At 39.7% G+C, this 14,879-nt stretch overlaps 1 protein-coding gene across 13 annotated transcripts in view; it reads right to left on the bottom strand.

Annotated features, from left to right (window-relative positions):
• The window catches only part of prdm16 (PR domain containing 16), a 208,666-nt gene that overhangs the window by 7,600 nt on the left and 186,187 nt on the right, over positions 1–14,879 (bottom strand). For 6 of the 13 annotated variants that reach the window (XM_044125456.1, XM_044125474.1, XM_044125520.1 and 3 more), the window contains 10 exons: positions 13,785–13,887; positions 9,651–9,852; positions 9,377–9,542; positions 9,041–9,194; positions 6,461–8,135; positions 6,241–6,328; positions 3,650–3,822; positions 3,471–3,548; positions 2,974–3,143; positions 2,078–2,249 (listed from right to left, as the gene is read on the bottom strand). In XM_044125456.1, coding sequence (XP_043981391.1) covers positions 2,078–2,249; positions 2,974–3,143; positions 3,471–3,548; positions 3,650–3,822; positions 6,241–6,328; positions 6,461–8,135; positions 9,041–9,194; positions 9,377–9,542; positions 9,651–9,852; positions 13,785–13,887 — 2,981 coding nt within the window. The remainder of the gene's footprint in view (positions 1–2,077; positions 2,250–2,973; positions 3,144–3,470; positions 3,549–3,649; positions 3,823–6,240; positions 6,329–6,460; positions 8,136–9,040; positions 9,195–9,376; positions 9,543–9,650; positions 9,853–13,784; positions 13,888–14,879) is intronic. The other 7 variants (XM_044125484.1, XM_044125530.1, XM_044125510.1 and 4 more) reach the window with 5 other exon arrangements.

The raw sequence follows: 14,879 nt of genomic DNA, 5'->3' as shown, positions 1-14,879 counted from the left end.
CAGCCTGCGTCTCAACAAAGTGCCGTTCCTCCATCACCCCCCAACCACAATGTCATGGCTCATGATATCATTTCCTTTGGGATGGCAAATTTACCCCTTGCATTTTTTTTTTCTTTTTCCGAACTGTGGACATTCATCAAATCGGACAGGGTTACCTCTGGGAAGGGGTGCACGGGGACAGGATTGGGTCACACACAGTGGGTCGGTCCAGGCGGGTCGAGAGGCTTTAGGGGGAGAAAAGTTCTTCTCTTTCAATCTAGATTAAATATCACCATAATCAAATTGCAGAGCTACTCGGCGGCGCTGGTGAATGGAGAAAGAAGCGTAGCTCGAACACAGGGGGGGGCCTGGGTTTTGTCATTTAGTCTAAACACGTCAGTTGGGTGTTTGTGTTAGTGGGCTGGGGGTATGGGTACCGCAGGCAGATTGGGGGAAGAGCTCAATCATCGGTGGATCTCCCAGATAAATGCCTAAACCAAATTCCCCCTCAGGGTCCTCCCTGTCGTAGACAAGAAACCAGACCCGATTGGAGTTTTATCCAACTCTAAAGCCAAAGCCGTAACCTGAGGATTAAGGTTATGGAGGTAACTTCCTTCCTCCTAAAAGATGCCTTTCTAGAAATATATCCATGAAGATCCGTACTCTGTTATTGTTGTTTCAAACTTCTGCATCTCCAACATGGAAACACTTCAAAAGTTTTCATGAGCTTCCAGGAATTCTCATTTTGACTGGCTGGAGTTTCGAAGGAAGGGGAAATATGGTTGTGGGGGCGGTTAAAAATGATTACAAATAGCCATCCATAAATGTGTGTTTGTGTTCCCAGTTTTGCTTCAGTCACTCAAAGGGAGAATAAACAGCAGGCTGTCTGGTAGGAGGACAGAAAGCATAACATAGTCTGAATTACAGATATTAAAATGTCAGGCTGTGGCTGTTGCAGATGAGACTCTGTATTGATCCCAGATGGCAAAGGGGGCTAATTTGCCACTGGGCCTGCTGGACGTAATGTGTGTTGACAAGAAGAAAGCGGGGAAGGGGGGGGAGTATGATGGAAGAATGGAAAGACAAAATGTGAGACTACCAGAAGGGAATTCCCAACAAGAATGAAAGTGAGAGAGTCAATAAAAGAAGGCAAACCACTGATTAAGAGAAAACATTTCATCCTTTCTATTTTTTCTGTTAGTCACTCTTTGGAAGATTCCCACAAACTGAGCATTGGTAATCTAGAAGCATGGAAGTCGATCCAACGTGACATTTGTGGGTGGAGATAGACAGATGGGCCTTAAAAAAACTGTAATGGAGCTAAAGCAACATATCTGCAAAAGATCTTAGCAATATGAGAATAAATTTGAAGAACATATGGCAGATGCAGCTTTGAAGGTGATGGAGACTAATGGCAGGCATGTTTAAACCACTAGGGAGCACTGTGTACTCAATGCTAACACCGATAGCGACTTATGTGTGTATACCCCTTGAGCCCGTTCACAGTTTATAATGTTACAATTGCAGAATTCATTGAATTATATTGAGGTGTAATGTGACAGATAGCATGATAGTATGATTATAAAGAAGAAAAGGGATACATGGGCTTCAGTGTTTCCTTTTACATATAAAAAAGCAACTAAAAGTGTGACATGACTGTATCTATTGTACTTTAATTTGTTGCCCCCCCAAAAGCCATTCAAACAAACTACTTGAGAAGTTTATTATTTATTAAACAGACTATGCCTATGGGTATTTTCATTTTCAAATGAACATAGTTACTCTATGAAGGCCTCAGAGAATGATTAGAAAACATTTGTGAAGAAGCAGCATCACAAAGAGTAAGGGACACAGCAGAAATGTCAGAGAATAAAAGTTATGAAGCAGTTTAAAGCAGAGTTATGTTGGAAAAACAATGTTCCACATTTTAAACATATCACATCACAGTGGACTATTTAATTGTCATAGACAAAGAGTAAACATAACATAGAGTTCTTCAAATTTAAATCCGCAGCTATCTGTGCATTTAAACAAATTAAGAGCAATCACAACATGTAAAACACATGGTGTAAGTGAAATAAGTTTGCTTTTGTCCAACCTTTTATCCGTGGAGCTGGAGGCCTGGTTCATCTCACTGTTGGAAATAAAGTTGCGAATTTCAGAGAAGTACGAGTCCTCCTTCTCGTCTAAAAGTGCGTGATTGTCTGGCTCGGAGTTTGGAGAGGAGATGGTGGTTCCTAGGTTGGAAAGCATCCCAGACTGCTGACTGACTGTGACGGGAAAAATAAACAAATAAAAAAATTCATGTTCAAAAGTAAAACTAAGAACTTTGACAAAAAAATAAATAAACAGCTGCAGAAGATATGTGTAATTCTTTTATAAAATGTCAGTGTGAAAGCCTTAGTATATTTTGCCAGAAGAGAATACGGTATTTTTGAAGAGGAATGTCATTTTCGATCATTAAAAACAACTATTACAAAAGGTTTATAAAATTATATAACATTATTCTATTCCAATTTTACACTCTTATTGGGCAACAATGTTTGAGATACAGCAAATAGAAGGATGAGTTATTAAGATTATTATGACACAAGTCTGATGGCCCTTATAAACTGACCAACGGTTACTAGCTTCATGTAAACCTGGTCAAAGTGATAAAAGCCTGTTGCATTGTCTCCTTTCAGGTTGTCATATTAGCCACACATTAAATCATGTGTAATTTAGATGTTAACGCAAACAGGCATTTGCTCCTTTCATAATGTTTGTATTCCTTCTATAATCAGTGGCATACCACCGTAATACACAGCAAGTCCCTCTTTCAGTAGATTTTACCCATTTCAAATCATTCAAACGTTTATCTGGGTGTTGATTTAAAATTTCTGCACATGTTATGGTGACCCATTTATCATTCGAAACCTTTAGCCAAGCAGTCCCTGTTTACTAACTACTTTCGACGTTTTGTCAGAGAAGCAGCCACAGATGTGGCAGCCTCACCAGGAATGTTCTCGTGCTCGTGCTTCTTGAGATGGCGGTCGAGGTTGGTTTGCTGACCGAAGCAGCGATTGCACAGGTGACACTTGAAGGGTTTTTCCTTGTTGTGGATATTGCGGACATGACGCTGAAGGTTGGAGGAGATGCTGAATGAGCGGTCACAGTATTTACACCTGCCAAAGACCAACAGAGTCATTGAAATATAGGCTAGAGGTGCAGCAGCAGGATCAGGGCGTTTCATTGAAATGATGCAGTCAGGATTGTTATTGTCATTTTTATAAATGCACCTGCTTAGGTAGGAAAGAAATAAACAGTAAAATGTGCTAGTTTCAGACATAAGATAGGCTTGCGGTTTTAGATAAATAATGTGCATCAAACTTAAACATAAAAATGGAGCATTTCTGAAAGGAGGGTATTTGAAGAACAAGAAAACTCTAAAACATGAGCTAAAACTACATGAAAAATAAGAAGGCAGAAACCAAAAGAAAAACTGTAGAAACCTGTAGGGCTGCTCCCCTGTGTGTGTCCGCAAGTGCCTGGTGAGGTTTGCTGAGCGGGGAAAAATCTTCCCACAGTACCTGGAGGGAAGAATGGACATTGAAGGCACATTATCATTAAAGAGTTTAACTTTACCTTCAATGTGATGTAGTAACCAGCGCAACATCCATAGTGTACTAACCTGCAAGCATAACGTTCCTTGCCCTTTCGAAGGATTGCTTCTGAGAGGGAAGGTGGTGGTGAGCGGAAATTGAACAGTGGATGGGTCGGGTGTTGCAGCGTATTGGGCGGCAGGTCCAGTTTCAGGGCACCAAAGCTCTCCAGCTTCTCTGTCATATTTTCCATGGCTGACATCTGGAAGATGTCAAAAAAATGTCATATACTTTTGAAATACATTCAGTTGGATGCTATTTTGTGTTTGGCTCACGTCCCATGAAGAATATATGGCAGATCATTACATAAATATTTGTGATACATTTAACACCAGAATTTTTTGTTATGAGACTTCATGCTCAGTTAGCAACTTGTTTGGTGTCTTAATTTAGAATAAAAAAAGCTGAACTAGTTCTTCAGGCAGAAGTTAGCTGCTAAACCAGGCGGGGCCCAAAACAAAGCAGATGTTTTTATTGTTTTAAAACAACTCCTATCTCATAAAGATCACAGTTCCTTTTTTTTTTTTTTTTTTTTTTTTCAAAGTCTAAGTTTATAAACCTTTAAGCTGCTATCGCATTTTCATGGGACAGCCAGTTAGATAGAAGACACAAAATGGAGGTGATTATTCTTCTGTTTGTAAGATGAATTGAGAACAGAACTGAGAATGTGAGGCTTTTATCATTAAACACCAAAGCAGTCCAGGCTGAAATTACAAAAAGGGGCACAAGTTCATCTGATTTACTTTATTCAAGGAAATTTTTGTTGCTCATAGCAGTCTTTTTTTCCTTTTAAGCCATTCTCAACTCCATGACCAATTAAAAATCTAAATTGATAATTTAACTATGTACCTTTTACCATCCCTTGTTTGTATGTGTTAAAGTTGCAGAGCAAGTTTTTGGCATCAACTGTGTGTCACCTAGCAACTAACTCACAAAACAAGTTAAGTGAACTTTAAGCTATATCTGTTTAAAAATGTGGTCAATGTGGTTATATGCCTAATTTGTAAAAGCGCCTTCTTGTGGTCAAACAATAATGCTGCTGGTAGCAGTCAATATACAGGAGATGCAGGGTAGCATATGGGTAGAACCAATTTTCCCCTTCATACAGGGGATTGATGTCTTGGTTAAAACTAGGCAGTTAGCAACCAAGTTATAATAGCTAATAGAAAGTGAAAGAGTTATGTACCAGAAGCATTAGCAAAGCAGTTTATATTAGGGTATAATCTTTTTTATTCTAAAGACCACTAACCCAACTGATTTAAGTGCCCCTTCTTCTCTGGATCAATTTAAACCAGTATTTTGTTCTTTACCTCTTACATTTTTGTGACAAAACTGCTGTTTTAAACTAGCAAAGTTGCAAAGTACAATATAGTTTGTGATACCCCCTACTGATAGTCGCTTTCCTTCCCCTAGAAGCCTGTGAACAAAAGAGGCCAGCCACGTAGAAGTTTATTTGCCAAAACAGGCTTACATCCTTCCTTTTATTAGTGAATATGGGATGGGAGAGACACGGGGACAGACACTCCGTCGCTATGTGTTTATTCGTAGTCTGAGAAACGGGTACAGGGGGTGTGGGGAGATTCCGTCATGCGACTGAATTAGAGGTGGCATTGTGTTTGGATCGCTGGGAGGATCACAGCTGGGACACTCCCATATGAGAAGTTTTTACATGGAGGCCTGTGAAAACATTTTATCAGGGGTATAGCAATAAATTACGAGGCAATGCATTCAAATGGGAGCCAGGGAAATGCCCGTTGTAGACTTAAATCATACCACCATTCCACAAGAATAGCAATTTGCTCACAAATTTAATCAAGAACAGTACATTTATTGTACGTGTAAATATATATGGATCTATCTGGGTATTTACGAGATGAGAGTATTGCAAAGTCATGCTTAATAGAGGACACAGATTTCCAGGTCAGATTAAACTGCTTCCTCAATGAGAGGCCCCTATTCTCCTGGACACAAACACAGGATGTCCTTGATGGACACAGTGCTATTATCTAGCCAGCCAGCCAGTCACTGAGAAAAACTCCTGAAGGGTATTGACTTATTGGCTGGCCTTTGGACTCTCAGTACATAAAACAATGCCACGAATAACAGTGGCATGGCCAACTGAGGCAATCTGTTCAATTCAAACGGGTATTTTACTTTATTAATAATATTATCATTCTTTGTAATCAAGATTTGTAGAGGTAGGGAAGGTCTGGAGACAGTCAAACAATGCTGCTGATTATCAAAGGATGTGCTATAACACACCGTGTCTTCTGGAAAAAAAACGTGGCGTTGACAAAGTACACCGGCGCCATTCGGTAAACAAAAGAAGAAATCACAGAACGGTGGGTTGAGAAAATACATGAGCACAGAGGAGTGAAGGAGCAAACGGGCTTATTAATTCCGGTTGCAGTGTTGTGGGAGGCAGAAGCTTAGTATTTCAATGTAATTCAAGTTAAACACCTTTTTATTTAAGACACAATATAAAATAAATAAAAGTTAATCCCTTTCAGGAACAATATGTTCACATGTAATATGTTTAGGCCATTTGCTTGCTTTCATGTCAGCGAGTTTAAATTTCTCTCTTCAATAAGATATGTACAATATATTGAGTCTAGTTTACCTGTGGATGGAAGAGTGGTGGGGAGGGCCTCAGGATCTTCTCCTTCAAAGCTCCAACCGGATCAAGTAGCTTCCTCTTCTCCACCCTGCTGGACCAACGACAAGGCACAGGGTTACGTACCAAGGTCAGTATTTCCCTAATGTCTTTAAACCTGACATCAAGTTCTAACTTGTTGATTACATGAAAATGTTAGGTCCTGGTCTAATTGGGGCTGAAATACCTGTAGATGGGATCCATGAAGAATGCGGAGGGCTTGGCATAGTGCAGTGGTGGAGGCTGATGCTGCTGTGCCTGCTGTTGCTGGTGCTGGGTTATGGAGGGTTGGTGCAATGACTGCGAATGAGGATGAAGGAATCCCACTGAGGTTTCATCTTTATGGGAGATCACCTTGCCGGCGCCAAAGATATGATTCTTTCGATTTTGGGGCTCAGCTGGCAGGCCGTTGTGACCACTTCGATTTCTGCTGCCAATGCTGAGGTCCAGTGGCTGCTCTTCATTGTTAGATATCACTACAGGACCACTGCTGTTCCCAGTACTGCTTGGGTTGGATGGGTTTGTTGGAGCTGGAGGAGTTAACTTGGCCTCCTTGGATTTCGTTGTGAGATCAAAAGGTGACTCTGCGGTGGGAGCAGGAGCTGTGGGGGAACTTGAAACCATCTTGTGCAGCTGTTCACGAGGGGATTTGGGCTCCGCCTTCAGGAATATGCTAGGATTGAGAGTGCCTCGATCAGCACCAAAAGGGTATAGGGAGTTGTGGAAGTTGGGTAGAAACTGAAAGGGAAACATGGAATGGTAGGGCAGTGGACCCATCTTCTTCTCCTGATGAAGTCCCATCAAAGCAGGACCAAAATATTTCTCAGCTATGTTAGCAATTGCTTTAATGGAATCAGTGGTGGCTGCATTGGCATTTGTGGTGGTAGGAGGCAGGGCTTGCTCATCAGGTGGAGGAAAGAAGGAGTGCTGGGATAAAGTAGAATGAAAAGGACGATCTATAGAAAGTGTTCCTGTACCAGACACAGCTGATATCAAAGCACTACTTGAGTCCTCTAACTGGTTTCCGTCCTGACTTGACACAGTGCCAGACGGCTTCCTCCTTTTACCACTCCTCTCACGTTCACTATCACCTTCGCTCTCCAGGTCAGAACCGTCACCTGAAACAGTACCAGTGGTGGTGTCCAAATCTGTTCCACTTGTGGTATTAACATCTTCAAGGTCACTTCCATCTGACATGTCTGCCAGTTTAGATTTAGGTTTAGTTTCTCCACTAGAAGACAAATCAAGCTTACTGTCCTTTTCCTTGTCTTCCAGTGGACTCAAACCACTAATGCCATTGCTGTTTGTGGAGTTGACAAGTGACAATGGAGGGGCATCTAAGGGGCTCCGAGGGAGCTTAACCTCCTGACTGCTGCCTGCTAGTGGGCTCTTTAATAAAGGACTGGGAGGTAATAAAGGTGGCCGTGGATAAAGCGTAGGGGGAAAGATACCTGGAAACCCATGTGGGAGGGATGGGAAGCCATGAGGTCCTGTGGAGAAGGGCAAGCCGGCATGAGGGTGAGGTCTCGAGGGAAAGTAGTCAGTGAAGCCTAAACCTGACTGGTTCAGTCCTGGTAGGTGGGGATGATGGGACTTGGCTTTAGCCATGATGGGGCTAGAGCTCATGGCAATTCCAGGGGTGAAAATCCCCGCTGGAGAGCCGTAATGATTTTTGCCCTCGCAAAAGCGGCGATGCTTGTTGAGAGAGGAGGTAGTGCTGAATAACTGCCCACAGTCCTTACACTTGATCTGGGTACGACAGTCAGCATGCATTCTCTTGTGACGGCAGAGGTTGGAGAACTGGGTGTAGGATTTGTGGCACACCTCACCTGGGGACGCAAAAAGACGTAGCCCATCAGGGCCTGGTTAAACCCATTTTAACACTGTCTCTAACTATGCATACCAAATCAATAGCATACAACACAGACTACAGATGCAACAATAACAACAAATTGTAGTTTTTATTTAATTTTTTTGTACAGCATCAGTCACTTGGTGTGTCTTTTTTCCAATTAATAAAAACATACATCAAACAGATTGTAAAAAGATGAATATAAGTAATAACCATATGGCTGGAACCTTAATCCCTATTAAGACAATATTTGAATATTGCCTTGTTTCTTCTGACTGGACTTAATATTAGCATTTTGGATTGATCCAGTCAAAGACTTTAATCTAATACAGAATACATGGGGGGAAATTCAGAATTAGAGGTTTTCCAACTTCAATCACATGGATCCCATCACCAGAGATAAAATAAAAAATATAGAAGAATCCTGGGAAAACTTGGTCAGCATTTATATTAAGGGTTTGATTTCTGCAATGCTGACAAAGATTTTCATGCTTAAGTGTAAGTAAGTCCACAGTATGACTTTAAAGGTTAATGTTCACCTAAAAAAAGAAAAGTAATTTATGTTATTTTCAACCACTGATTAATGTAACATCCAAGAAACGTTAAATCAAAATAGCTTGCTTCAGAAATAAAAGTTGACATTGATTTTTTTCTTTTAATTGTGTCCCACTGGTAATTTGTTGAAGGAGGGAATCCAAATGAAAAACAATAGTGTCACCACCTGATATCCAACACATAAGTAAAGAACTCAGTTAAATCCCAATAAATATGAAATCCCTGGGCCTTTATGTTTGGGTCCCAAGTTGTACAAGACCTAGAGATCATATGGAGACGATCTTTTAAAATACAATGAAAAAGAGTACAAAATAAATTAACTATTAGGAATTTTGATATCTGCCATAAGCTTTTACTTACAGATAAAGGGTTTGACACTGCTGTGGATGTGCTTATGCTGTTTGAGGCCTGACGAAGTGGCAAAGGTCTTGCCACATTCAGGACACGTGTGAGCCCGTGCTCCCACATGCTGGGAGCGGATGTGCCGCTGAAGGTTGCTGGGATCTGTGAACACCTGAAAATGCAAAATAAGAGCATGACAACACAATGTTTGCCATCTCTGAAGACACAAAATATGTATAGCCATTGAAATATGGCTTGCTGTCTGAATTACCAAAAAACTGTGTATAGTACAATAAAGATTTAGAACAAACAAGTCAAAACAGAAAAAGCCTGTGTGTCCAGTGCACAACTTACGTGCCGGGTATGCTGTACCTTATCACAGTTTTCACACTCAAAGCGCTTGCCACTGTCATGAGACATCTGGTGGCGGATGAGATTGGATTTCCAGTTGAAGGCTTTGGGACACTGGTCACACTTGTACTCCCTCTCCTCTGTGTGGACTATCATGTGTTGCCCCAGACTTTAGTAAAAAAAAAAAAAAAAGAAAAAAGACCAAGCATTTGAATGCATCAGATGTGCAATAAATGTTGTTTTCTTAAAAAAAAAAAAAGAAGAGCATCCTGTGCACCTGTACTCATTTGGGAAGATCTTTTCGCAGTCCTTGCATTCATGGATGGGCTCATCGCTGTCCTCCCGCTCCTGCTTGAAGTCCTCTCTCAGTGCATCAAAGATGGATCCTGCACTTGAGCATGAGTACTTCTGATGCCGTCGCAACTCAAGGGTGGAGGAGAACAGCTCATCGCAGTCTTCACAGCGGTACATTTGCTCGTCTGTAAAAGCCCATGTAGACAGACATTTTCAGATACAATTTTAAAACGTGATCGTAATCAAATCTGAAGTATGAAGTAGTAGGATTTCTTTTTTCAGATTGCTTCTTTCTGTTAAAATACAATGGTACAGTGTACTGACTCATGTTATTTTAAAAGCTTTTTCTGCATGTCATTTTGTAAATTACTGAAACATGCATCTTTTTTTTCATATTCATAAAGAACAAATACAAAATTTATTTGTTTCTGGGTTTATGACTATTTTTTTCTTTACATTTTTCAGTAAGTGCTTGGCTGTGCACGAAGTACCAGTGTTTAGTAACTATCCGAAGAAAAAAGATCTATTTCCACCATTAAAAATTGCTCTTGTTACTTATCGAGTAATCTATGCTGTTTTACGCTTTAGTTACAGCTAAACAAACTTGTTTTTCCAAAAGGTAAATGTAAACAATCCTGCAATTGACAGCTACATAAAATGGAAATCAATTACCAGTAAAATGTGGGCTTCATTAACACACTTAATTACTCGTTGAACTAAGTGTTCGCCTCAGACTGCAAGGGTAATAGCACGCAGGGGAAACAATAGGGGCAGGTCTTCCTCTTCCATGCTGATAACCTTTACAATACTTCTCACAAGCAAGGTCAAACACATAAAAGCTAGACCACCTTTCTCAATAGCCAATTCCTGAGTCGGACGCCAAGTTCAACAGACAGAAAGCCCAGCGGAGGGACTTTGTGCATGGACGTGTGAATGTGTGCGCGAGCCGGTGCTCCTGTGAACATTTTCCAAAGTGAGCCGTGAGGAGCGGAGGTAAGCAGGGTCGCGGCGGCGCCAGCCCAGTGGTGATTTCAGCGTCAAGCTGCCATGCCTTCTTTGCCATGACACCGAGCACCCACTGCCTACGTCGCCCCTCAACCCTTTTCCCTTTCCACCAATATGCCACCTGCTCTCAGCCATCCATTCTAGCCCTGCTAAATGAGTTTATCCAAAATGACTTACAGTGCATGGCTCACCTGCTTTCTACTCCATGTGACCATTTATCCAGCTGGAACTTCTTGGAAACATTAAAATACCATTAGAGCACCAACATCCAGTGTTTCTAACCTTCACAAGATGCATGAGTGACCGCCTGGTCAATGGAGCATTACGCCGAGCTCAAACGCCACACTAACTAGCTCGCTTTTGACACTGATTTGTGCATGTATACCTTAAAGGATGGATATTAAAACATCTCACCATTTAGGTGATTTCAGAGTGGAAAATGTTGAAAAAAACATGACTCGCGTCCACTCGCGTTAGACTTTTGAGGATCTTAATACGTGGAAAAGCTTCTGTTTATGTTAAAGGTAGTGAAACAGGCGCTCTGGTAAAAGCAACACAAGTGTCCATTGTGAGAGCGGGTCTGTGTCAGAATAGGCATAAACAAAGGCGTTTGCTCGGTGCATATCAGTGTACATGTGTTTTTTCAGTTAGTCTGCTGTGTGCGAGTGGGCTGGGGTGGGATTGGGGTGGTGGAGGTTATAAAGTGGAGACTAATAGCTCTCTGGGAGACGAAGGGAGGCACAATTATGTGCAGTTTAGCAGCTAATCTGGGAGCATGGGTGAGGTCTCGGGGGACTCCTCAAGTCCTTTACTTCAAATTCCTTCTTCGATAAGCCAGACGCAGAGAGCAGGGCTGCACTGCCAGGCACTGCCTTTCTGTCTCAGTCACACAAACAAGGGGAGACCAGAACACAAAACGTCTTGGAAGGTGGACTTTGTCTGTGTCCTCCTTCTAATTGCCTGTCTACCTTGCTCAAAATAAAGTATTTTCCAATAAAAATGCACCTGTAATATATTGTTTCAGTTTAGTCCTTCTCTCACACCAATACACAAAGCCATAGGTTTTAGCTTTCATGCACATATTTGGGCAGGCTGCCTCATTCTTATATCTTGTATTCTATCTGTATACACAAACATACAGACACAGATGAAAAGAACAAATATCTATGCCCACTTAATCTTTGACCTCCACTTAAAGCACACCAGTTTCCCTCTTTACAACAATCAAACTGTTTTCAGTGGTTATTTCCCTCACTTAGTTTGGCAACGACGCCTATGGATTGTTCTGTACTTCATGCAGACATGGAAACTGTCTGCATGAGCTGCAGAACATCTTACAAACATCCTGTTCTCCCTCCAGCAAAGCGATGTAAAATCATTGAAGAGTAAAAGGTGTCTTTAAAAAAAATAAATAATAATAACAATAAAACAATGTTACCTGACAACACGCTTCACTACAATAAGTCCAAGATGTTCAAAGAGGAAGAAAAAAGGCCAAGTTCTATACCAAACAAAGCGGTCTAAATTAGATTATGAGAGAAAGTACTGGACATATTTTCTCTGATGCCCAGCACACACGGACAGTTCAAAGGAATGGCAAGATCTAAAGCAACATCAAGCAAAATTACAAGGGAATATAAGGATTTTTTTTTTATATATATATAATTTACAATTTATGTCAGAAATGAAGTCTAAATAAAACGTAGAGATGATTGTATTTTTGAAATTACAATAAAAACAAAAATGTTTTAACATAAGCAACTGTAAGCTGGATTCAATAACTAAATGCAGTGTGTGTTCATGGCACACAGACGAAACAGAACGAGAGAACATAAATATAACATAAAAAGCAAAAAAATAATAATTTATTGCAAAGGTTTTCCTCAACTTGTTGTTGAGTGGGTATTTTTTTGAGGGATTAGAGCGCACAAGTTTAAAACGATTTAAATGTAAAACTGTGTTTTAGTTTCAGCTTTTATTGAAAAAAATTCTTATAGAAAACAGAAATAATTATGTTTCTTTCATTGTAAAATTGCTGAATTAATTTATAGCACTTCGTTGGTTTGAAGCTATGAAGGCCTCAGCATGGTACAGAGAAGGTTTGCAGTAAAACCCAACGTCCTCAGCAGCTCGGTAGCTTATAATCGGTTTACACTTTGATACAGTAAATTTACAATGTATCCTGGAAAACATATAAAAAGGACTGAAACCTGCATTAAAGCGATCATTTATTGCAGTATATGCTGTAATAATACAGCATATACTGCTGTATTATTACAGCAGAATATGCTGTAATATACAATCAATTTTAATCAATTAAAATTGATTAATGTTGGTCAATTTTAGTGTAATACTATTGTACAGTAGTTAGTTGTACAATAGTAATGTTTGTTAGTTTCACTTTACTTTTACTAAAAACTAAGATGCTATGTTTTCAGACAGATGTACGACAAAATTATTAATAATAATAATAATATTTTGTCACTATCATTAACAAAAGTATCACATGAAATAATAGATATTTTGTATTTATTGTAATTATTATGTGATGCAGGTATCAGATGTAAAGAAATAATGGATATTTTTTAACGAAACATGATTGGATCAGAATTGACGCCGTCCTGAGTAAATGCTTTTATTACTTTTCCCTCTCTGTTTTTGTTTAAAAAGTGTTTCACAATGTGGTTTCGATATTCGTCGCTACCGAACAGGCAGGTTCCAATTTGACGCTTTCCTTACAAAAAGAAAAAAAAAAAAATGGGCCAATTGACGCCTCAGTGTTCCGGCAGAGCTGAATTTTTTTTTTTTTTTTTTTTTTTTTTTGTAGTGCACTACAATAAAAAATCAGACTATGCCTCTCCATGTTCTGCATGTTGTTGTTTTTAATTAAAGGGCGTTTAAGCATACATGATTCATTAGTTTTTAATCCATCATTGACATTAATTATTTTTCAGAAAATCACCATGCTTGAGGACGGAAGAATATTTTGGAAGGAGACAATGTGTTTTTTTCTCTCTCTCCATTTTTTGTCCGTTAAGGAGTCGTGAAAGCAGCAAAGGATGCGAGTTGGAGTTTGTTTAAAGTGTGCTCTAATGACGCGCATTAATCTTACCTTGTAGGTTGGGTGCCATTGATCCCTCGGGGAAAATCCCGTCCTTCATATAAACCAGGAGCTCCTCCCCTGCTTCAATATCCCGAACAGCTTTATAATAAATCTAAGGAGAGAGAGAAGGGGGGCACATGGAAAAAAGAGGGAGACTTTAAGATCCGGTCAAGATGAAATAAATGAAAAATAAATTTCTGAAAACAGATTTTTTTCTTTTCCTTTTCCTGTTCCAGTTTGCATATCAGCAAGGTTAGACATCCCATTGAGGCAATTGTTTAATTTTAATCTTACTCGTTAAACGAATAAAATGAAATACATCGACTAAGCTGTTTTACATTCGCATGTCTCACTTCTGAAAACAACCTGGATTTTATGAAAAAAAAAACAAAAAAACAAAACCCAGATGATAAAATGGAATTTCCCCGCTTGAAAGCAAATAAAATGAAAAAAGAAAAAGAAAAGTCGGCATTCACATTCACGCTTTCATAGATAAAAAGTGAAAAAAAACTAACATATAACCCACAGATGTCAAGCTGAGAGAAGAGTGAAAGCACGTTACATTACTATCAACATATTAAATGCTGATTAAATTAATTGATCGAATTTGTTGTCCACATACTCATAGTTATTACGCTAAAAGGGAAAAAAAAGAAGATGAAGAACGTCACAGACAAAGGCCGTTCTGATCCGAGGCCTTATTTCTTAGATCTACCAGGTGAAAGAGTCTCACGGACTTATTAACAATTTAATAAAAATTACAAAAATAACGAAAAATAATCAAGTCATTTATGTGATATTATTAAAAGTAAACCAGGTAGACTGCGTTTAAACAACACCGTCTCCAATCACACATGCTGATTACAATGATTTTGACCACATGGGGGCGCTCTGCACCAAGTGAAACTGCAGCGCAGCAAGGCGGCCGAAAACTCCCCTTCATACACACACACACACACACGCACGCACGCACACACGCACAATACAAAGTCTATATAGGTAACAGGCTGGACAACTCAACTCTCAAGTTTTAGTTCGTTTAACATAGAAAACAGACAAGGAGAAGATAATAATAATAATAATAATAATAATAATAATAATAAT

Source organism: Gambusia affinis, linkage group LG01 (genome assembly GCF_019740435.1).
Source record: "Gambusia affinis linkage group LG01, SWU_Gaff_1.0, whole genome shotgun sequence".
NCBI lineage: Eukaryota > Metazoa > Chordata > Actinopteri > Cyprinodontiformes > Poeciliidae > Gambusia > Gambusia affinis.
This window is presented reverse-complemented; position numbering and strand designations above follow the sequence as displayed.